Here is a 25,322-nt window from a genome sequence, read left to right as displayed (position 1 = left end):
GTCATAATATTGTTACTTTCAGTGGCGGACCGTGACCCGGAGGAGACAATGATTGGAGGGGCACTGTATTGTTTGTGAACAATGTTGTGCCCCTCCAATGATTTGTCTCTTCCAGGTCACGGTCTGCCACTAGTTACATCCATATACTATGCCAATATTAAAGAGAAGGAAGGTATTTACCAACTAATATCTCCAAACCAGTTATTTACGTTGATAATGACCAAATGTTTTAATACAGATACCACCCACACCCAATTTCTATTAGTAATGAGTAGCAGCTTTGAGACTCTGAATTCAAAGTTAATGCCTTTTATCATATTGCACACAGTTGATTAGGTAATGCGAAGAGTCTTCAGCAATATTATTAACATGTCATGAGTGTACATATATATGTCAACAAGTAATTTGAATTAATCATTGAATCCTTATCTATATATATTTCAGAGAGTAACCTTCAGAATTAACAAAACAGGCATGTATAAAGAATACTTTAATAACATTTAATTAAAGACAATTTGTGATCATCTTGTTTATTTGCAAAAATATTTGTAGAGTCAATCTAAATATTCTAGGCTTGTAATATTATGTGTTTTCTTAGAACTCTCTTGAATACATTATTTTATTTCTTTGATCAGCATTTTTTTTCATGATGAACATCTTTCTTCAGAATTCAAGAATAATTGGAATACAGGTATACTGTAGAATTTAACAACTGTCAGTATTCATCTAAAAGTTAACTGACATTTTTGACAAGACATCAGGAACTCATAGGTTTAATCTAAACATTTAATGATAACCTATGATTTTTTCAGCCATGCAGCATAATACATGAGTTGCAAAAAATAGCACACCAGTCATGCAATGAAGATGCTGTTTCACAATTCATAATGTTACCAAGAAGAAAAGATGACTATATCAGATAAAGAAGTAGGAACTTAACAGCACTCAGAACAATTCTCACTTTACTCTATTATACAAAACTGCATAAAAAAACAAGCACAATCCAAGTCAGACTGAGGGCCTGATGGGAAAATAGCTAAAATAAAAATAATAAGAAAAATAATGATCATAGTTTCCTTTTACTTAACAAAATATACATACACACGATCCTCTTCCATGAATGAATAGGGAACAGATGAGAAAATATATAAGAAAATAGTATTTTGTTGAAGTTACAGCTGCAGCCTGTTGCATAAAACTTTTTAACTGAGAAAACTCCGGTAAAACTGAAAACTAAGGTTAGTCTGATTTCTGCCATTGACTTTAACACAGGGCAAAAACTCAGGTAAAAAATAGCTGAGTTTTCTCTGGTAAAAAGTTTTATGCAACAGGCCCCTGGGTTTCTACAAAAAAGTTACAATGCTATGAACTTGAAAAAATTGATAATGACAGTGACACTATAGTAATATTCAGCATGTGATGGCAGTGTGTGTCCGTTTGCATCAAGTGTTTGCATTATGAGATGTTCTTAACCAAACATAAAGGTACTTTGACAAAAGTCTGAACTACATATTTCAGTGGCAATCCCACTTGACTTCTCTTTCCTTCTAATCCTCCCTTTTCAGCATACACAAAACAATACAGAATGCAGGAATGCCACATGGAAAGATACTGAGTGGACTTCTTGCTCAAAGACATGGCACAGATTTTGGTGAGAAACTTAAAAGCATGAAAGATAATTGCTCCCGTTGGCAGTATTTTAAACTACTTTTCATTGAAAATACTGCAGGTTTCATGATATACGCTTTGTTCCAAATTCGCACATGTCTATTGCAGCAAAGTGGAAAAAATACTGTTTTACCACCAAAAATACTTTTGTTTAATCCATAAAAAAGGCATACTTCAATTTATTTTACAAGGTTGGCATCTCTGCTAAAAATAGGAACCTTTGTTTAAGAATAAGATCATCTTGTACACATACAAAGTCATAACATCAATGTAATATCACCCATGTTTTCATTACATTCATATTGAATAAGATCTTTAGTAGAAACTACCGATCAAACGTCCGAACCATGATCTGTCTGACCTCTTCTTGGTGTAGGGTTGCAGTGCCAACAGCAGGAACTCCAAGAACATCTCTCCCAGCATAGGCAAGCTGTAAATAAAAATTTATAGGAAAACAACAGATGTTATCATTTTGATAATTTCCCTAAATGTAAAGTCCAATCTTGATTTATATCAGGTTATCCTAAATCCTCTATTGATCAGCCATATCCCAAGGCCAGCTTCCCTCTTTAAAACTAACCATAACCACTATTTATGAGCAATTTTCAATCTTGAGAGTATTTCATGAAACAAACAACCTCTTGATTTTCACTTACCATTGTTATAAGCTACTGAAAGCATTGCACCTGATTGGTTCAAAGCAAATTAGTTAATGTAAATCTCTATTTGTTTCATGAAATACTCCCCTTATTTCATTCCTTTTTCACTCCAAAGTCACAGAACCATTGATAGCTCACTAGCATGGAGGAATTACACATTTTATAATGAATACCGGTAGATCTCTTGACCGTATAAACTTTACTAGCAATGGCTTCCCACTCCATTTTGCCACATAACATGAAGGGTGCCTGCATCTGTGGCCATATTAGTGAGGCTAGACTCTATAGAGTGCACAAGGTTCGTAGACTTTCTATATTTTTGTATGGCAGAAAATGCAACTTCCAACATCCATTCAGTTTGCAGGATTTATACAGGAATACAATTTGTTAATATGTCAAAATGGTCAAATCTACAAATATAAGTCATTTTACGTTGTTGAAAAAATATTTCCATGACATTTTAAGAGAAATAGATTTAAAACTGACCCATTTCACTGATTTTCACGATTGTTGGCTTGTAGAAAAGCACAATTTCAAATATCCCATTCATCTAACAACGTCCTTATCATCACAATAAAATGAATTAAGTATATGTAAGTAAAAACCCAAACTAATTTATTACATATGTTAATTAAGCAAGAGTGCTATAAATGTAGAAGAGTATAACAGTCACAAATGATTAGAATATTCTACTTTGTAAACTCTAGATCAATCACTGATATTCAACTCAGATTTATATCTGTTACAAGACCGCTGCATTGCAAAGCTGAGCTATCTTGCCATTGCTGTTTTATCTTATATTGATTTTCACATACCTTATACCCAACAAGGTTTTCAAAGCGAGGTGCTACAAAGGACCACGCCCCCATATTCTTGTGTTCCTCTTGACTCCAAACATATTCTGAGAGGAAAAAAAAATCAATAATATAGATTCATTTCAGTAATAAAAATTAAATGATTTCTAATCAATGTCACATCTATACCCATTGATCACTATCTGATCTATGGCACGACAATATCTATTCTGCACCTGATGACTGCGTAGGACAACATTAACACACAAGATTGCCAAGTCTGCCAATATCACTTTTAATCAAGAGCCCATGTCTATTTGTTTATGAATATAACATATACATCTCATCTTTGGCGTGACAACATATACACATCACACATTGCATGATGCAATGACTGCTACCACTTTGACTAGATGGTCAGCCCGACACATCTTTTTATTTCTCATCTAACCATCCGTTCATCTCTTCATCCATCCAGCCGTCCAATCCTTTATCCACAGAGCCTTCCATTCCTTCATCCATCTATCCACTTATGTATTCATTCCAATCTTATTCTTCATTCATGGCTAATTTCTACATTCTATCTATCTTTCCATCCATCACCATTTCATCTTTGGTGTAAGGCATGCTGTCAAGCACAGACCCTTCGCTCCAACCAGACAAATTTTCCCCACAATCACTATATAGCCATTCTGTCCATTCATCAATCATTTTGTCCGACATTTAATCATACCATCCATCCATTAGTATCTCACCTTTGGCATTAGTATATCTACTTAAAACACTTTGCAGGACGTCAGCTGGGAAGGGGCACAGAGACTCGACCCTCACTATGGCTATATGATGAGCCTGTCTGCTCTCCCTCTCCTTCTGTAGCGCATAGTAGTGCTTTCCACAGCATATAATAATCTTCTGGATACTGTTTTTACAATTAAAAAAGGGTTTGATATAAAAATCAGAGGCTGCCTTATCACTGGAGTCAAATAACAGACTCAGATATTTCTTTTAATGTACTTGCCAAATTAATAATAATGACAATAATCATTTTAAATACCGCAAATTATCTTTGCCATAGCAAGATCAGAAGTGTATAATACATTTAACATTCTTGTAAATTGCACCAAAATAGGAGCTCGCATGAGAAATAATTCATTGTTCATACTGTAGGCCTGCTCATAATAATCTATACATATCAGTGAAAAAACCTTGCACGAAAAATGATGGCCTTTACCAAATGAAGGTATGCTCATTCTTCTTTTTTCCAATAACATATCTGTCCCTAGAGATTTCACTCCATTGTATAATATTACTATAATGTTACTGTATCACATACCTTTTAGGATCAGTAGTCTTGTCATCTATAACTGGTCTAAAACTAGTTCCAGGACCCATCTCTGAGAGGTCTGAAGTGGCAGCTGGAAGACGTAGAAGGATCTTTGGAGAGGCCATGATCAAAGGCTTCCTGTAGTTACGGACCATCTGAAATGGAAAGAATTGAACCAATCAAAACATCACTCAAGTTTGCCATCTAATTATACTGAAGACCTTAGTGTAGTAGGTTTCAGAGTACACCGTGTATCTTTGGGGGGGGGTGCTGGTCCTGAAAAGGGCCACCCTAAATGAGTTTGGGTGGTCCTTTTTAGGATCTACACCTGCCCAAGAAAGATACATGGTGCACTGTGAAACCTACTACACTATTCTTTTTCGCCCCCTTCAAAAGTTAAAGCTACACAATTTTCATGACTATAATGCCTTTGAATTAATCTCAAATTAACTCTCCAAAACAGTTGAAGATGGTAGTTCTGTTCAACCTGGGTAAATTTTTAAAAGTTATCAACTGAATTTATTCCACTTTTGCAGTAGCTCAACTTTAGTGTAGTAAGTTTCACGGTACACCATGTATCTTTCTTGGGTAAATGTTGGTCCTGAAAAGGACCACCCCATCTCGACGTTTCGACAAGTGTGTTCTTGTCGTCCTCAGGAGAAAGAACACACTTGTCGAAACCTCGAGATTGGGTGGTCCTTTTCAGGACCAACATTTGCCCAAGAAAGATACATGGTGTACCGTAAGACCTACTACACTATTCTTCTTCGCCATGGAAACCTTCAGAAGTTATAGCTCAACTTTCCTCCACCATCCTATACACACCTGCCGTCGTAGAAGATGAAAGTACTGAGCTGGTGTTGTTGGGTTGGCAATCTGCACATTGACATTATCTCCATCCACTCTCTCATCGCTGCTGTCACAAGCCTGAAGGAATCGCTCAAGACGACAGGAAGAGTGCTCGGGGCCAGCTCCGTCAAAGCCATGGGGAAGCAGCATGACGAGACTACTTTGGAGAAGCCATTTTACTGCATGGGGGTTAGAAAAAAGAGTCAAAGTGAGGGCAAATGAAAATGAATCATCGCATGTTATTGGGTCCAAGATCAGAAGGTCCAAGTAATCTTTGCCTCCTATTATGGTCCTTGCAAAACTTTTTCTTAATGTGTTTAGGTTTAAATTCTTCCTTAACATTTTTTATTAAAATGAACATGATTTTGGAAGTTACACTATAAATGTATATTGAAAATATACCTAAAGGAAAACAACCCTAACACTTCAAAGTTCTTCATGCAGTGTTCCAGTCGTAAGTGATAATAGTGAATAAAAATTCTGTGTAAATGAAATTTATATTTCTGTGTTCAAACTACAAATAAGCCACTGGCAACTAGATGTATCACAATTCAATTATTCTTGCATTTGTCAGTGAAGAACAAAAATCAATAATATAATACTTACACTCTCCAGGAAAGATGTAGGTATCGATGATTGTCTGAGCAGCATTGAAGAAATCACCAAACTGAGCCTCCCATATAACCATCAGATTAGGAGTCTCTATGCTCATCCCATACTCAAAACCTAACACAGCTTCTTCTGACAATGGGCTGTTTGCAACCTAACCAAAAGTATGAAAGGGGGAAAAAGTTGTTGTTTTTTAGATATAGTGGAAACTGTTAACCCCATAAGGGACACAGCATTTATCAGGACAGGTTTACTCTTAAAATCATCAAGCTTTCAAATTTGCATTTGCAGTGATTTTGTTGATTTCTTGGCTTGTCAATTCAGAGGGTGTTATGATCAGCTTATGCTGATTGGCTTTTCATCAGGAATTGTACCACATAATGCACAAAGAATAATATCATATTTTCAATAATTTTTTCTGTTTCAAATCATATTCTATGTTAGGTTACTAACATTCAGGATAAGTAGATTATTAAATTTACTTTGGTTTCACCTTTTATTTCTAAAGCTTACTCTTGCTATATAAACCAAGTATCATTATCATATCATTACCTCAAAGAATCCTCTTTGTGATTGATCAATGTGGTTGAGTGGTATGTGAATACTGTCATTATCCTGATCAACCAGCATGGCATGACGATGACTGAAGGTACCCCGCCCTACATCTTGACCACTTAGTCTCACATTGAATCCTGATGGTGGTGGGGGGGGTGGAAGGAGGAAGGTAAATATTAGTGAACAAGAACGGTTCAACCAGAATCTTAGGATCTTTTATCAGGGATAGCACTTACAATTTATATGAAAGCCTGAAAATCATCTAGAATAAACTTTTTTAAAACAAAGTACATATTATCAATGGCCTAAAAATAATCTGAATCACACTTGCTTTCCTAGACTAATCTAGCCCGGATCAATAAAGGAAGTGATCCAAATGATCACCTGGGAAAATTCCAAAGTCTAAACTTGTGTTATGGATGTGTTATGGTTTTTGTTATTTTTCCCAATCAAACAGAGCCAAATCGTTATGAGGTCTTTTTTACCTGGACAAAGACAGAAAACCAAACATTGCAAGCTTCATAGACTAGTCCATGAACGACTACTAAATAGAATTCATTCGAGGAAGCAATCTTTGTTCGGATGTAACTGTGTCCTTTGCAGAAATGTCTATGTATTGAAAAGCCAGACAGATGTCTACCATTTGCGTTATGTGTAAACCATTGACCCCACTGTTCAACACATAAAGGTGCTACAGATGGTGTATAAACTACAAACCTTATCCTACACTTTTGAATATTGCTTCTTCCCTTATGATATAATAACAAAGAGGGTACCATTCTGAAGGGAATTCAAGTTAAATCATTGCTTAGTACTGTGGGCTTGGAAAGATTATCAGACATACTCTGACTTCCATTATTTTTTTCGGGGGGGGGGGGGGAATGGGTTTATTACTACAAAAAAAAAAATACCTTGAAGTAGCAATGACCCAAAAGCCAAACTCTCTGCAGTAGCCCAATCTATAGAAGATCCCTCCTCTAGTTTCTTCAATCTTGCATCTACAAAGATCTTCTTTAGATGCGGGTGTATACCCTGCAAAAACAAAAGGTTTAGTGGAAATTTTGGTTGATGTTTCTCATACAATTTTGATTTGACAAAACTTATTTCTGCTGCCCTCCTTATCAGTCATTTTCATAAAATTATTATTGTTATTTTTAATTGGTCACTAGGATTAAATACATATTTTTATATAATCCTTACACCTCTTTTGTAATACTTCCTCAACAGTATTTACTTCTATAAATAGATATAATTCATTAATACTCACAAAATCATTAGGAATCTCTACAGACTTTCCCCCAATGAATTTCAGTAAATCTGTTTCAACACCTGCAAAACAAGAAGAAAGCAAAAATAAGTACATTAGTTTCATAGTACATGTACACACATACGAGCATTAAATAAAATGCAAGGTTAGTGAAAGATAAATACCAGTTGTGGTAACGATCTCAGAATGACTGTTTACAGAATCCAATATAATGACCACCCAAGTATCTGTTTATATGAATAAAAAATATGTGCCGAAGGATTCTGGAAGAAATTGTGTAATTGCTGAGAAATAAGCAAAATAAGCGCGGATTCGGGCACTTCCGTCGGGTCTTTATTCCAGCAATATAATATACACTGTCCTACGTGTGCCTGTCTGTGTTGGCGATCTTCAGTGTGATTGTTTTTCACCTTAGATTATATGATTTCATAAAGTTCAGTTTATGTAACTGTACCAGATCTAGATCGACAATGATATAGTAATACTTAACCTTGGTTTTACAGACTTTCTCATGAAATGAGTGTTTTACTGCAACTACTGTCATTTACCTTTAAGGAGACCGTCAATGTGAGGCACATTATAGTGTGTACTAGTGGTTTTGGAATGTACTGCATTGACTATCACTAATTTAGACCTCAATATCTGTTCTGTACAAAATAAGTTCCCCGCACAGAAGTCGCTTTCAAGAAACAAATGTATCTGTTTCCCTGCAGAAATGTGAAGGCAGTGGTAGAACCCCCTGGTCTAGCGCCTACTCATGTAAGCCTTGAAAACTTTTCACACTCCAGTTGAAATATAATCTGAGTGCCATATCCCATAGGTTAAATGATTGTATCATGGCAATTTTCAGAGCAATCGCTTGTTTAATAAAGGTCTTACAATTATGGAAACTCTGCAAATTAAATAAATTTCCATGGAAACTTGAATCCTGCCATCATGGTAGTTTAGCTAAGCCTTATGGGAAAAGATCATCATAATTTCTTTAAAAAAACAGTCCCAGATTAACAATAACTTTACTTATTTCTAGTCATATAGATTAAACAGACACAAGATTCATCTTTTCATTCCTTCTTTCATACACATCTACATGTAGGGGATCAGTTATATCCAGCCACATGCACAGGGATTGCAGCCAAATGGAAGCTTGCTGTACCTAGCCTACCAGATGCTCTGGTATTAAATCAACAATAACTGATTACTTGAGCTGCCTGCATAGAAGATCTCTCTCAGCATATACAATTATCTTCACATACGTCATTTATATTCCCATAATGATTACTCTATTTCATTTCTTCTCACAAAGTTCTACTTAAACCAAACTCACCTGTATCCCATAATGCAATGTGTGATGGAGGAGGATCACATGATGACCATTGACCCTGACGTATGGATTCATAGGCATGGGCGGGGGAGGAGTCTGCTTCTTTCAGACATCGATTCCACTCCTGAATCTTCTCTGAAACATTCTTGTCAATCTCTTCCTTACTGATAGATCCCTCTTCCTGCAATAAAAATATGATTTTTTTGTAAATACTTCTCCCTTCAAAAAAAATTGTATCATTATCAGAGCTGCCAACCTTTGGAAAAGCCAATAATCATTCTAACAGGGATACTTTCCAAAATTAATTCATCATTCCTAGAATTTTCATTGACACAAGACTGAAATTAATAAAATCTATGGAAAAAAAAATAATTTGTACATGTGACAGACTGGACTTATCAGAGGCTGCATTCAATTTTCACTACTTTACCCCTGAAATGTGATTTAAAAAACTTCTTTTGAAATAGGGTTGCATTCTAGCAGCTTTCCTCAGCCTTATGAAAAAATGTTTTTCAAAACATTATCATGAAATGCTGGAAATAACAGGTTTGGTTTGGTTAAGTAACAGGTTTGGTGATGTAAACCCTGTAGTTTGCAAGAGACACAATTCATTGAATACATGTTTCCCATTAATGCCCATCCGTTAACAAGAGCCAGTAAAACCGTAAGATAATATTGTAATATATGCATATGACCCAAATTGAAAAAGAATAATTAAGCATTTTGAAAGATTGACTCTGCAGATATCTCAATTATGGTTCAATGATTTATCAATAATATCAACAAGTGCTGGATTCATATACGCTTTTTGCCTGAGCAACTTTTAGTTACCCTGAGTGACATTAGCAGCCTGCCTCTGATTTGGACATGCATTATGACTCCCAGTTGACCCTGCTTCCTGGCTGAGCCGGGCTTGGAATGAAAAAAAAATCAGTGTGGAAAATATATTGTTGTCTGGCCCACAGTAACAACAATCTGAATAAATTTCAATTTTAATTTGTGATTGCAGTTTGAGAGCGCACGGACCAACCATTTTGATCAACTTCTACTTACGGCAGCTTTCTGGATGTATGTATCTGGTATGCTGAGCCTTGATCGGATGTTATCATACATGATGGGCTGGGTGAAGGAGGGGTCGTCAAGCTCGTTATGACCCCAGCGACGGAAGCACAAAAAATCAACCACCACATCTTTCCTGAATTTGTGTCTGTAGCTCACTGCAAGCCTGCAAGCTGATAGAACAGCCTGGAATATGGACAATAGAGCATACCCCAAGGATGCAATTACAAAATAAAGTTGCATTTAAGCATGGAAGCTCATCACACAATTAAGACAAAATGGCATAAGACTATGCTGCGTGTGATACATACTCAATGATCAGAAATTTTAAAAAAAGTAACAAATCATACAAAAAAGTATTGGTGTATTTATAGCAAAAAAGAGGAACAAATACTCTAAAAAGGGAACGATTGGCAGGTCTGTGGGGGAAGGCGGGGTAAGTTGTGACACTTTTTGCATTTTGCATGTTAGAATTGATATGACTAATAATATTGTAGAAATAAGTACCTTGCCTTTAAATTTGATTCTTGGGAAACATTTTTCACCTATATATAACTTTCTACCCCCACACTGAAATTCATTGTGACCTTTGAAAAAAACGATGTCAAATGGCTCAACTTGCCCCATATGTGGGGTAAATATGTGGGGTAAATTGTAAGTTGGGCCACAAAAACTATGTACAAAATGTATGCGGGAAGAAGCAGCATGACAATTTTTTATTTCAAGTCTTTTCACTTGCTAATTCTCTATAAATACTAACATCCGCTAAAAGTAAAAGAACTGTCATGTGAATTTACACCTTTCTGCCTGCATATCAATGGCTTTTCAAGATTTTTTTGATTTTTCACTCTTATTACCATAAGAATTACCATGGCTGGCTCAAAGTACCCCAGTCCGAACAATAATGCGATATTTTCACATCCACTCATTTCTTATGCATCCATCATTGAAAAGACTATGAAAATAATGAAGATCCATACCTGGTCTAACAATATTGTTATTTCTTTATCATATTTAAAGACGTGTGTGGGGAAACAGCACTCCACTATTTTACACCTCTTTTTACTTTTTTTGCTGAAATTTGTATTTTTCCGTATAAAAAAGTACTTTTTGTTTCAAAGTCAAAAACAATATGGTTGGGTAAAGGGTTATGTAATGGGTCATCAATACATGACACCACCACAATGTCCGACTCATTCATTATTGGCCTGGAGGTGGTGGCACAACTTGCCCCTATGCTCAACTTACCCCGCCTTCCCCTACATGTATACTTTCAATCATGAAAGTAGTACAATATTCTGAATTCAAATTTAATTCAAAATGCTGGTCTAATTACATGGTTTAAAAACAATATACATCCAATATCATATCACACAGTTGTAATTTCACTGATTCAATAACCCTATATTATTTTGTCACTCAAAAATTGGTGCTCTAAATGAAACCAAGCTTCTTTAGACGGCAAAAACCTTTATATTTTGATAGTTTTATTTGGTCAATAACAGCATTAGTCTTTTTATATATATTTACCTCAGGATCCATGCCATTCACATGGATAACAGGATTTCCATTCATTTTGGCAATGTCACTACAGTATGGAGAAGAGCGCCCTCTCTCAGATGGTGTGGTGAAGCCAATTTGGTTGTTGACAACTAGGTGTATGGATCCACCTACTGCATAGTGAGGAAGGTTGGCCATCGCAAAACATTCAGCAATCACCCCCTGTGGTGTAATGAAAAGGTAAATAAACATTTTACAAGAATGCTATTTTCCCTTGAATACTAAAGAGACTCTCCTCATTTTGAGGAAGGTTTATTTTTCTGGTGGAGAAATCAAACAATTGTAACAATTGTTTAGCAAATTTAATAACAAAACAATTTTTCAGTTTTTACATTGATAATTAATTTTGCTTTATGGATGAATTATCCAAATCAATTAAATCAGTCCACAAAGAACTAAATGCACATTGTCTATTCTCTTGAAAGTATTCCAGCTTTAATAAAAAACATATTTCATGGTTCCAAAAAGGCCATGCATTCTTCACTGATGTTTGTAATCCATGAGGTAACTCATATATATCATCATCTTTAGAACTCAAGAAAGGTTTGAATCCAGTACCTAATTATTCACAGTCCAGAGACCTATCCACTACACTCTGACACATACAGTATGACAAAGAAATAAGTGATTAGGGCAAAATGGTAATGTGAAAGTATCAATCAATTTTGAAAGCACCCAGTTATTAGTTTATCATAGAATCAGGTATGAAGGTAATTATGTGTCATGGGCAGTTTGTTTACCCACTCTTTTCACAGTTCACACACAGAGTCTTTTTAAACCTCTTTGGTGCGTTCACGCCAATATGCTTTGCACAAGTCAACCAATTTTCATTTCATTACAACAAACCACCACATACCTGGGCAACAAAAGCTGCATCACCATGAAGAAGAACGTTCAAGACTTTATCGCCATGACAACAATCAGATGGCAGATCAGCAGCATAGTCACCTTCTTGTTTTCTCATCTGGCGCCCTCTAGCTTTACCAATGCCAACAGGTATATTAGCCTAGAAGTAAACATATGTATGTATCAAATTAATTGTTGACATTATATTGCAAAGTTCATTACCAATACAGAGTACCTCTCATCTACTTCAATTGAATTCATTTGAAAACTTGCTTTTATGTTTAGAAAACTTCTAGTAAATCAAACAAATTATGAAATAAAGTATTAATTTTACATACCATGACCACATACATGTAGAATCTTGTTACGTTATTACACCAATAATTTCATAAAAAACATGAGAGAAATTGATCATATAAGCTGGAATATGAATAGACATAAGAAGAAACTCCATCAATAACCTCAGACATAAATGCTAAACTTCTAAAATGAAATTAAATTCAAGTAAATGGGCTAACTAAATAACATTTGTATGATGTACAGCAATATTGATTGCATTTTGCAAACCGATAATTTGTTGTTGTTTTTTTAAACTTTGGTTAAAATTAGCAGAGATGGTTAATATGCATAAGTTTATTCCATTTTCAGCAGTAGGCAGTAATGATGCATCTTCTAAAAAAAGATTATCAACAAAACATGAATAATGTATGAATGCTAAATGTCAACTGAATTTAAAATTGCAGAGACTACATCTTCTAAGAATCATGAAACAGAAATACTCAAATGATAAGATACAGTACTGTTTTGAACATTTTGAACAAATCTAGCAGTTAAACAGCTAAGCCCATATTCTGAATTCAGGTTTAATTCAGACTCTGGTCAATAGCACTCAAATCATTCGTAACTGACAATGAATAAATACTGAAATAATTCTCTTCACCATTTAAACCTAAAAATGTAAATGTAAGTTTGAATTTTGTTGGTTTCCCATAAGTTTGACACAGAATTAGACCTTGGTGTAAGCAAAACCAGACTTTAGGATACAGGCCTTCGCAATTCAATATTTCAAAGCACACAACTACCACTATTTTCATTAACAACTTTTAAGATGACAAATGGTGATCAAACACTCTTTGAGGTGAACCTTACTTAGATTACAGAAAAGCACACATCACAGCAAAGCAACAAAATACAAACTAGATACAAATATTTTCTCGTTTGTTCACAGAGCGAGAAATAGGGCGACAGGCAAAATATTTTTTCCCATCGCATCTTTACCTCAAGATGTGAAGGATTAGGAATGAGAGAGAGATGCAATTCTTTTCCGTCCACATCCAGATCCACGGACGTCCCTGTGTAAATACACAGGAATACAATAGTACAACACAGAAACGTTGGAGTGGCCCTAGACCATAACAGAAAAAGGGCTATTTGGAAGGCAAATAAGGTGGTTTTTCTTCTTTGTTCCAATATTTGATACAATAGATGATTGTGAAAATTATGAAATTTCATTTGTATAGAAGTATAGTGATTTTATAGCATTCTTAATACCAGGAAATTTTAATTGAAACAAAAATTTTATCTTTTTTTCTAAACATAGCAGTAAAATTTTAAGCATAATTAATCATCATATTTATGGAAGTTTTTCTACTTTGACACATTAATATAAGCAACCACTTAACCCCTTATGAGTATGACAAAACATAATGTTTATGAAAACTTAAAACAGAGATGGAACTAATCGCCTAATCTGATATCTTTTTTTTGTCCTTTGAGATTTAATACAAAGGTCATCCCATTATTTTGTCCACTTTTTCTACTTATGATTAAGGCCCAGCCATTGTTAAATCAATATTGACTCGATGAAACAATTTTATTCATCATTTGCAATTGCCTTACTTTTTAATTGATTTTAGGATTTATTTATGTTACTCATATTTATGCACTTACTTTTGTTAATTTATGGCACTTATTTTTGTTAATTTATGCACTTATCTTATTAATGAAGTTCTTAGTCCTTATAAAGTGCGTCCAAGAAAAAACAAAACCGGGATTAAGCGATTACTTATCATAACTAAATCACAAATACAATAGACAAACGACCTACCAATGTAAAGCTTACAATCTCCTTTTTCATCTGATATTACTTAGATTATTCCTCATTCACGCATAAAAGCAAAAAAAATTTGAAGAAAAGATACCAAAAACTCATTTGGCGGGGGGTATCTGAATTTCAAAAAGAAAATGACATGCCTAAAAAGTTCAATATCTGCTCTTTTATTTGATACCCTAATCACAAAAAATTGTCAAAAAATAAAAAAAGTTATGTTCCCTTGACACGATGCTTGTATTTCCATAATTTCATTAAATAAACATGTTTTCACCGGTTTCCAACAGAAGCTATCGCATCGTTAACAAAAGACTCAATGCATGGCTGATCGTCAACAAAATGGAGTGTCAAGTGAGTTTGAACGCTAGCCTGTAGAACCTATTCATTTTGTGAAATAATTGAAATTCAAGCCTTATTTAAATAACCAGAACTTTGTTATTTCTCGACCATTTTCTGTAATTGAGGTATCAAATTAAAGAACAGATATTGAACTTTTGAAAAATAAGGTTTTCATTTTGAAACCCAGATACAGCCTGCCAAATGACTCTTTTGTATCCCTCTTCAAATTGCTTTTGCTCACTCATGCGTGAATGAGAAATAATCTAAATAATTTCAGATGAAAGAGGAGATTCTAAGCTTTACAATGGTAGGTCATTTATCTATTTTATTTGTGATTAAGTTATGATAACTCATCGATAAATCTGTTTCGTTTTTTTTGTGGGACGCACTGTATATTATAGCATACTCTACTTTTGTCATTTTTACCTTATGAATAATTTCTGCTTAAGTAACAGGTTTGATGATGTAAACCCTGCAGTTTGCAAGAGACACAATTCATTGAATACATGTTTCCCACTAATGCACCATCCGTTAACAAGAGCCAGTAAAACTGTAGGATATTGTGATAAATGCATATGACCCAAATTGAAAAAGAATAATTAACCAAATGTACTTACAGAGATGGGTTGGTATGTCTCCCACACAGTGCAGATGTGGGGCATACTCTGGGTTACCCCGGAGTTTCTTCATCATCACCAGTGGTGAGAAACCAAGTGGTCCCATTAAAAGATTCAAACGCCCTCTATGTGGCATGGCAAGAACAATGTCTTCAACTCCATCTATTTTGAAAGGGGAAAAGTAAAATTAACATGTGTTCATATGAAAAGCCACAAGAACGAATATATTCATTATACTAGTTAGCTGGTATGATATGCAATTTGTATGGTTTATTGTTGCTTGTTTTCATTTATTTTCCTATCAATTTGGCTTTCATACAAAAACTTGGAAACATTTTTAATGTACGACAGTGGAAATCAGCATAACATGAGTAATAACATTATATATGATCATAATGGATGTAATCATCATCATAATGCAGTGTACAAGTAAGCACAGCTGGGGTGTAATTTCCACAGCTATCAGTGATAGATCTACAGTGGGAAGGGGCAGAGTAGCAGTATGTTACAGTCTATCATGGATAAGAAGGCGCGATAGCTCAGTCTGTAGAGAGGGGGTTTTGGATTCCAGTGATCCAGGTTATATTCCCACTTGGTGCGTTGGTGCCCTTTGAAAAGGAATTAATCCTCATTACCAGGTCCCTCGAAGAGGACCTTAAGCTATCAGTCTTCTGGTTGCTTGCTTTCAAGCATTCATGCTTTCTTATGCCATGGTCACATTTGTTCTACGGTGGCCGTACGGCGAGTCGAAAACAGCCGTTATAAAATTTTTTGTCCGACTATATATAGGTGGTTTGAATCAACATTGATAAAACGGCTGTTTTCGACTCGCCGTACGGCCGCCGTAGAACAAATGTGACCATGGTATAAGCAATCAGTAAAAAAAAATCAACAACAAATATTGATGAGTAAATAACAATAGAAGTCATCTGTCACAAAAAAAGGGGGAACTCAAAATCTCACAGGATTCAGGAATAGGCTAAAATGTCAAAATGGGGCTGCAGGTAATTGACCCCTGTTTTCATCAATGATAATCAATAATAATTCAAAGGAAAAAAAATGGATACCTGAAACAGCTTGAGTAAAAAGTTGATGGAAAAATGCCATCATGCTCTCAGCTCCTTCCCCACCGTAACGCTTTACAGTCGCAAACTTGGTGGTCATGAATTGGTCAAAAGCCTGGACAAAACAAAATAAAATACAATTCTTTCTATGTCATAACAGGTGAAAACAACATTTCTATACTGCAGGGGGGGGGCTACTTTTCCCTATTCTGTCCATGGCGAATAACATTTTGCATTAAAGAAATAGAAAGTTACAGGGGATCAAACAACTGTAATCTAAGAGGGATGTTTTTTTTTAATTATGGCCAAATTCTAATTGTCCCTTTTTTTATCTTGGATACTCAAAACTACACTTGTGGAATACACAGATAAGGATGTTTCACTTAAGTACCTAATGATTTAAAGAGAAATGCCAGTAGTTGCAGTAAACACTGATTTCATGAGAAAGTCTGTGAAACCAGGCTTAATTGTCAGTATATCATCGAGGATCTAGATCTGGTACAGTCACATAAACTGAACTTTGTGAAATCTTGAAATCTACGCTGAAAAATATTTACACTGAATATCACCAACACAGATAAGCGCACATGGGACAGTGTATTATTATTGCTTTGAATGTCGTGCCTGACGCTTGACCCAAATCCTGTGCTTATTTGCTAATTTCTCAGCAATTACACAATTTCTTCCAGAATCCTTTGGCACATATTCTTTATTTATACAAAAAGACACTTTGGTGGTTATTTCATTCGATTCTGTACCAACTCATTTTGATATCGTTACAAAAACTGGCATTCACCTTTAAGCTTCCATATATGTAAGAAAAACAGTAATGAAAAAAAGATAATAGTAAAAATTTACTTAACAAAGCATCTACAGATACTGGGGATAAAAAAAAAACTACTGTGAATTAATGCTTATTTCACTCTTCTGGTGTCCATTCCCCACGATACATGTACTTCAGCTTACAAGTTACATACACCTGAGGCCCATTTGTAGAAAGAACTAACAATAGAAACTTTGCTATCATGGTAACAGGGCCCAGCAGCCAATCAAAATTTAATTTTCCATGGTACAATTACAATTGAAAGTCTTTATGGAATGGGCCACTAATAATTCATACCATGTGTCTGATATCAAAAATAAATTATTAAAGACAGGGCCCAACAGCCAATAAAAATTTAAATCATCCATAGAAAAGTTATGCTCATCAGTTTTTAAAGAATGGGCTGTGCAACTTGTTTGTTCCCAATATCAGGCTGAACCAGTGTGTTGACTCAGTTGGCAGAGCGTCTGTCTCACTATCGGGAAGTTGAGAGTTCAAATGCCGGCCGCATTAGACCAAATGACGTAAAAAGATGGAAATTGCTGGTACCTGTTTGGCATTCAACATTCAAGAAGACAGAGCATTGTCGATCTGGTGCTGCACAGTGGCTGCCGGACCCATGATCGATTGGGCAAAATGAATTTTTGGAGTACTTCTATTTAAAATTTCTATTTCGAACGATAAAATATGGATTTTCATTTTGTTCTTTTTTTTCACGATTGTAAAACAAATGTATGAAACAAGACTAACCTGAGCGTCTGCCATCAATTGTGCAATCCTCTGCCGGGTGGCATTAGATACAAACCAATGAGGGCTCTCTTCAGCTTCGTTGGAAAACCATTCTCTCTCTTCACTTGTCTGAAAGTATCACATCGGAAAAAAATTGTTACTTCACCAAATTCTTACAATGAAAGTGAAGACACCGATAATTTTCATGTTTATTACTCCTATGAACTCACTTGAAAGTGTCTATGCTCTTCAATGGAATGTGGATATCATCATCACTTGCAATGAAATCACTGAGTGTACAGAGGAATGTGTATTACACAGTGATTTTCTTTCATATTTTCACTATCATAAGCTACTGAATATTCGCATCTGTTTGACTTAGAGCAAACTGAAAATCACTGACTTGGCCCTTAATAAAATACTTCCCAGCTCTTCAGAATCTAAAGGTGACTCTGCCGATAATTGTTATCTCTTTGGACCATAGAAATCTGTTTTCCTTGAGGGGGAATTCCCTTAGAAGATGTAGATATCATATATTTGACATATATCTAATAGTTTTAATAATTGCTGCAACCATTAACACCGCTTATGCAATATTCAGACTTCAGTGTTTACAAGATAGAAACATGTTATCTAAAACCTGTTGGAAATCTGAGCCCTCATGAACACAGGTTGTGCATTATAATCACATCACTTGTATAATGAAGAGATGATATCAGATATCATAATCAAACATACATTCCATGTCCATTCTTTACCATTTAATATCAAAAGCATGTAACTGCCTGATAATTCTTATTTTACATACCAGTAAGTGAGCAAATTCAACAGCAATACTGCCACAGTAAGCCTTCTGTAGATGCTCAATAACCTCTTGAATTGTTCCTTCCTTTTTTCCAATGTTTACAATACCTTCATGTAAAAACAAAAACATGAGAAGGGGAAAACCAATTACATATATATGAAAACAGATTTACTAATCAAGCACTTCAAGCAAAAAGAAACACATGCACACCAAAAATATTTTAATAATAAATCATAGTAGTTGCTTTCTTATTTTTTTTTATTTCTATTTTTTTATATTTACTCTTTGATGACAAGAAGCAAAACAGTTGAAAAGAATTTTCTTATCATCATCAAAATTTTTTAACATAAATAGCAGTCGATCTTGATATTCTATTTTCAACCAAATGATTTAAAAAGAAATCATTTTCCATGCAGAAAATGTTTTGATAGTAAATTAGGACCTACTGTCCTTTGAAATGGAATTTGATTTAATTTTTAACACTCAATTTATGTGAGATAAATGGTTGCCTGACAGGAATCTATTTCTTGTAATGGTAAATGTTTTATTTAGTTATTAGCATCTTTATTTCATACTAGGTTCCCATTGTGGAACAAAAAAACTATCTAATCTGACATATAAATGTATGACAGCACTTTAAAACACCCTGTTTTCTTATCATTATCATCTTTGTTTGTTATTTTGAAATGTACTGTATAATAAACATGAAAAAAATATGATTTAACTACCGGTACTGCAAGCTAGCCAGTGATAAATCCTACCGCAGGGTGTATGGTTTTTAGACACAAAATACACATACATGTATTTCAGCTGTGGTAACAATCTCAAGTGAGTTCACACAGAATCCAATAAAGTGACCAGCAATGTCTTTATATGCATCAATAAAAAAATATGAGCCCAATGATTCTGATAGAATATGTGTCATTGCTGAGAAGTTGACAAATATCTGGGCCCGGTCTTACAAAGAGTTATGATTGATCTGATCAATCGCAACTATGGAAAGCCAGCAATGTCAACATCTAAAATACGTTTGTTCAAAATATTTTCCAACTATGATGTATATTCATGCATTCATCATTTTCCTGAAAATTCACTGTGCTTCTCTTTGTTTACAAAGGACATTGTGCAAATTTCCTGTAGAAAAAAATGATGACACTGATGGATCTCCATAGAGTTATGATTAATTGGGTCAATTGTAAGTCTTTGTAAGATGGGGCCCTGGTCTTTTCAATTATAATACACTGCCCCACATGTGGTTGTCTACTTTGGTGATCTCCAGTGTGGTCAATTTTCAGCTTAGATTTCATGATTTCACAGAACTTTAGGTTTCTGATCTACTATGACATGATGGTAGCTGACCTTGGTTTTACAGACCTATTCATGAATTCAGAGCTTGCTGAATTACATTCCTTTTACCTTTAATAAAAAATTGATGCTATCAATTTGTAAAAAAAATGAATTCACCTGTCAAGTTGTACAGTTCACTGTTATGAGGTGAGAGTCCATACAGATGAGGATCTAACTCAGGCACAGATCTAGAATTCACAAACATGATAATCGAAATCAAAATTAACTACTACATTGTATATCATGGTGCTGCAATGCAACTGACACAATGATCATTGATAACTTTACTATCATCGAACATTACTGGATATTCATTTGACACCAGTTATAATAACCACAATAAGGTGATACATGTATGTACCAACTTACATGTAATAATCATCATGCAATGCCAAGTAATATTCATAATCAAATATTACCATTTTTTCAGAGAACACTAAAAAATACAGATGTGGACAGGATGGAAATAAATATTGGTTGGGGACAACACTTTGTAGGACCAATTATCCGTGACCCTAGTGAATTGGCTTGGAGCAATAGGGATAATGTCTGCATTGGACAGCATTTAGGACAAATTGTTGTCTGGAACATATTAAAAACTGAATTATTAACAATATCAATGAGAGTTAATAGCGGGGTCAATAGCATGGACCCAATATCGTCAACATATCAATTTCAGGATATTTTGTTACTACATGTATTGATGTGTAGCCATACCGAACTGCAAGTATGCTTCATTACAAATTTCAAGTGAAATGGACGATGCACAAAAGATAACAAAAAGTATTTAATCTGACAATTATATTTTTAAAAGTAGTTTGTGTTGTACATAAAAAGTGTACCATCACTGATCATAGACTATGTCAAACCCTGACCACAAAAGAAGCGTTAGTAGGGTCCTGCTCAGATAACTTCTGTTCCATACATGTATTTAGGGATCTGATATGAATATCATCCGATGCCATTCCAACCCCACTATCTTTCAAAAAATAAATATTTATAAATTTATATTCAAAGAAAGTCTGTCTTCTGTTAACTTTGTTGTAAAATCATTGTAGTGTCTGTAATACGCACTGGAGTTGCAACAGCCCCAAAGGATCCAGCGTTGCCCTTTTGTGTCCATGTTCCCTGTAGGCTGTTACAAGTCGGAGCAGATTGGCATTCTCAATCCTATTCTGTATTACAGCTTTGTCTGAAAAGAAAATTAAGACAATCTGGAAAATCACATTAATCTTAACTGAAAATTTTTGAAAGGGCAGTTTAGTATTAACTGTTTTATGAGGGCCTGCTCAAACCCCGCAATATTTAAGTCGCAAGTCAAAGTTTCCTGAAATCTATCTAGGAACTTCAAGACAATAATAATCTTGGCTTGAAATCAAATTTAGAAAAAGAAAAATAATACTGAGTCTGAATGATACTTGCTAAATCTTGCGCTACCTGCTATCAAAATAGGATTCATGAGAGAGAGAGACAAGGAACAAATTCCCCCCCCCCCCCTCCTCTAGACTGCCAGGAATGAGTGGAGATTAGTTTGGTTTGGGAAAAGTTCACTTGATCTGTAACCCCCCCCCCCATTAGACATGCAAGAATAACATAATTCTATGAATCTCCCAGATCAGAAATTACATCTGGGCCAAAGCCAAGGCCAAGACCTAACATACTAATTTTTCACTGGTACATATTAGATATCAACAAGGATACCTAGTACTTGTCAATAGGTGGTTTCAGACCGCCTCGAAGTTCGCCAGTTCCAGGTATTCTCTGATCGGGAAATTTACCCCGATCAGAAAATACCAGGTATTTTGGTAATGTGAAAGCAAACTACGCGTAATATCCCCGAAAGAAAATACCCGCTAAATAGTAGGTACTTGGCGAAATTACGAGAACTTTCGTGGGGATTTTTCCAAGGTCGCAGGTATTTTGGCGATGTGAAAGCAAATTACGGGAACTTTTAGCCCAGCGTGTCGTTGGGCGCGGCGGCGTGGGTGGCTGCTGGGCTAGTGATTTTGAATCTCCCGCCTTGCCTGCTTATCAGACCATACTGCGCATGCTCGTAACTTCGGGAACTTATCCCGAAGGATGTGTTTCGGGGCGGTGTGAATGCAGGAATAATTAACGGGTATTTTTTAGCCTTAAAAAGTTCTCGTAATTTAACGGGGGTTCTTGTGATCGAGGCGGTTTGAAACCGCCTAAATATACAGGAATCCTACCTATGATATAAAAACAGACTTAAGAGTGATGCAGACAGGCTAGGGATAATCTCAGCATAGCATAGGAAGTACAAAGAATTTGTTGTTCGTGGTCAAGTGATCGGTTAGTTTTCAGGGGTGGTATTTTGAGGTTAAAAATGAAATTTGTATTCTGACAGACATTTTATCTCTCAGGTAGAATTTTAAATTTAACCTGCGCTAAATACTTATCTTGCAAAACCAAACAGAGCAAAGCCCGTGTAGACATATTCATCACGTTTCTAACTATTATGATAATTATGCTTGCGTCCATGTTAATTTGAAGAAATATAAAACCTTTAAGATATTAATATAGCGTGGGGTTTATTTCATCTCTGCGATGTTCATTTCAGCAATATTTCTAAGTCTTTTAGCTCTAAGTGTTGAATTGAAAATGAAGAAAAATAATATAATCATCAAGAGCAAAAGTACCTTAACATTATTCCTGTAGAATTAGCCCATCTCATAAGGCTTTTCTTGACCAATATTGTCTTTGAAATGACAAAATGATGCTTGTCTTGTAATGACTCAATAATGACATCCCTCCAAAAGATGAGAGTATTGTCATTTCTTAAAAAGAAATCTCTGTAAAGGTCTACGCACTACCAAATTTAAATTCAATAAGTAGACGCAATCTAACTCCTTTGCCATACGTCCTGGCAGAATGGATTTTCATCAATTGGTTATCAAAATGAGATGAGAGTGCTACAACTTACAAGAGCATTTCTCATTGGATATTGCTTAAAAAGTTAGAGTGTCTTACAGATAACATGGTTCTCAGAATACCAATTGAAAGATATTTGAGGGTATTTTACATGTATGTCACTGATAACAAAAATAAAATATTTTATTTCATCCAAGATTAAATGGATTTCCGAATACCACACCACACCAAGTTTCTTAGCGCTCCGCAGACTACACTGCACATTTGGATTCACAGCCTTGATAGCAAATGATGACATCTTTTTCAGTTGTAAATTGATCATGATATTGATAAGAAAAATAACAATGAACTGTAGTAGATCTAATTGACTTGATATAGAAATTATCATTTTCGAGTAGTCAAACGCTTCAGTCTCTGTATTTTGGTTGTTCTGCTGAACTACGTTGGCTCCACTCACTAATTGGGATGATAGTAAAATGAAAGATATTGTTACATAAATCCCCAGCACTCATTCAATGAACAAGGTTATGCCTTAAGTTATATAGTTATAGTAGTAAACTAATATTCCCCAGAACGGTTATTCCTGTCTAATTTTTGACAAGATATTAATATTAGCTGCGCATTGCCATGGCATTGGTTGCGGCTGGGCATAGCGAATTTGGAATTGTGCTATTATTGTCCTACCTGTAATAATTTTCTCCCCCTCTGCTTGTTGTTGAAGGCCTATCAAATTAAGCGGCTGCCAAGCCGATTGTCGAAATCCGTACACATCGCGACCAACATTGTACGAGCGGGATGTTTGGTGCTGTACGGCGGGAACTGCCCCCGCTAAGCGTCGTCCAGATGGTGTTGTTGCCAGCTGCGACAGAATCCTGGCTCGACTATGTCGAAAGAAACGCAACATGTTCCGCCTTCCAGCTTCTTTCCTTATCAGTATTAAACACTATTAATAAGGCAAAATGATATGTATGATATATTTAGATATGAATTCAGGAACAATCCCTGGTTTTCTCATTTGGCTCCTCACTTCCTTCCTTTCCAAAGTCTTGATAACTTTACTCTAACGTTAGTTGTACCGTATCACATCAGTTTCGGATTGTCGTCGGGCGCATGCATGGCCGGCCGGCCGGCCGGCACTGAAACATGCTCAATTCATTTCAGAAACTAATTTCAACGACAATTGATATCAATTTTGTGGGGCTCATCTAAAAAGCGCTGGATTATTTTACTATCTTTTATCCTTTGAAAAAATACGTTTGAATTTCTACATTAAATGCAATGTATTTTTAAAAAACATCATTTGTATTTCATTTAAAAAGAAAACAAGTCTTGATTAAAGAAAATCACACGACCTGATGGGGGTGTGTTGTGGGTGTGTCGGAGGCCCGAGGCCTACACCCCCCCCACAGCATTCCTGTAACTATTCGTGCTGATTCAGTTATTCAGTAATCTCGGTCATACATCACGGTATACATGTAATACTGAATATATCGTAGCCACACCGTAAATCCTCTCCGAATTTCCATACAGCTTCGCAAATTCAAGTCATGAATTAAATGATATCAAATTAAAATGATAATAAATGAATATTTTATTTCGTTTCTATTCCAACAACAAAAGCAACAGTAAATCAGTGTATTACAAGTTATGGGCAAAGAACATAAGTAAATAATTACAGAATAATATGTATACTACATGCATGGAACACTGCAACATGAATATCATGTTGGATCCTCCATAGAGTGATAAGCCAATTTTGCTTAAATTATATCTAGACTTTGTCCAGCTCATGGAGATGGGCCAATTAGGAGTAGATTACCAATATTTTTCATTCAAACTTCAATTATGGAAGGGATGTAAAAAATATACCGGGTGTTTCTTTCGAAAGTGTCGTGGGAATATTTTATCCTCGGTTGGTCCGGCAATGTAACTTAATTGCCGAACCAACCTCGGACAAAAATATTTCCACTATATTTTCTCAAGCCCGGGATATTTGTATGTATAGGCTGCATTGTGTCATCCGTCAAAGGCAAAATTAAAAAAAAATACTATTCTGAAAAGTAAAAGAAATTTGTTATACTTTCA

General features: G+C 35.3%; 1 protein-coding gene across 1 annotated transcript; it reads right to left on the bottom strand.

Moving 5' to 3' along the window:
* Nucleotides 1-1,341: 1,341 nt before the first annotated feature.
* On the bottom strand, nucleotides 1,342-24,339 carry LOC121419038 (probable 2-oxoglutarate dehydrogenase E1 component DHKTD1, mitochondrial). Its single transcript, XM_041613317.1, has 21 exons — nucleotides 23,922-24,339; nucleotides 21,420-21,537; nucleotides 20,463-20,533; nucleotides 19,002-19,105; nucleotides 18,215-18,322; nucleotides 16,645-16,756; nucleotides 15,578-15,739; nucleotides 13,790-13,863; nucleotides 12,522-12,671; nucleotides 11,636-11,827; nucleotides 10,100-10,291; nucleotides 9,050-9,227; nucleotides 7,726-7,787; nucleotides 7,370-7,490; nucleotides 6,456-6,595; nucleotides 5,901-6,057; nucleotides 5,271-5,473; nucleotides 4,455-4,600; nucleotides 3,877-4,040; nucleotides 3,143-3,228; nucleotides 1,342-2,098 (listed from the first exon to the last, which is right to left on the bottom strand). The coding sequence occupies exons 1-21, from the start codon at nucleotides 24,139-24,141 to the stop codon at nucleotides 1,994-1,996; spliced, it is 2,865 nt and encodes a 954-aa protein (XP_041469251.1). The 5' UTR covers nucleotides 24,142-24,339; the 3' UTR covers nucleotides 1,342-1,993.
* Nucleotides 24,340-25,322: the final 983 nt, after the last annotated feature.

Source organism: Lytechinus variegatus, chromosome 7 (assembly GCF_018143015.1).
Source record: "Lytechinus variegatus isolate NC3 chromosome 7, Lvar_3.0, whole genome shotgun sequence".
In the NCBI taxonomy this organism is placed as follows: domain Eukaryota; kingdom Metazoa; phylum Echinodermata; class Echinoidea; order Temnopleuroida; family Toxopneustidae; genus Lytechinus; species Lytechinus variegatus.
This window is presented reverse-complemented; position numbering and strand designations above follow the sequence as displayed.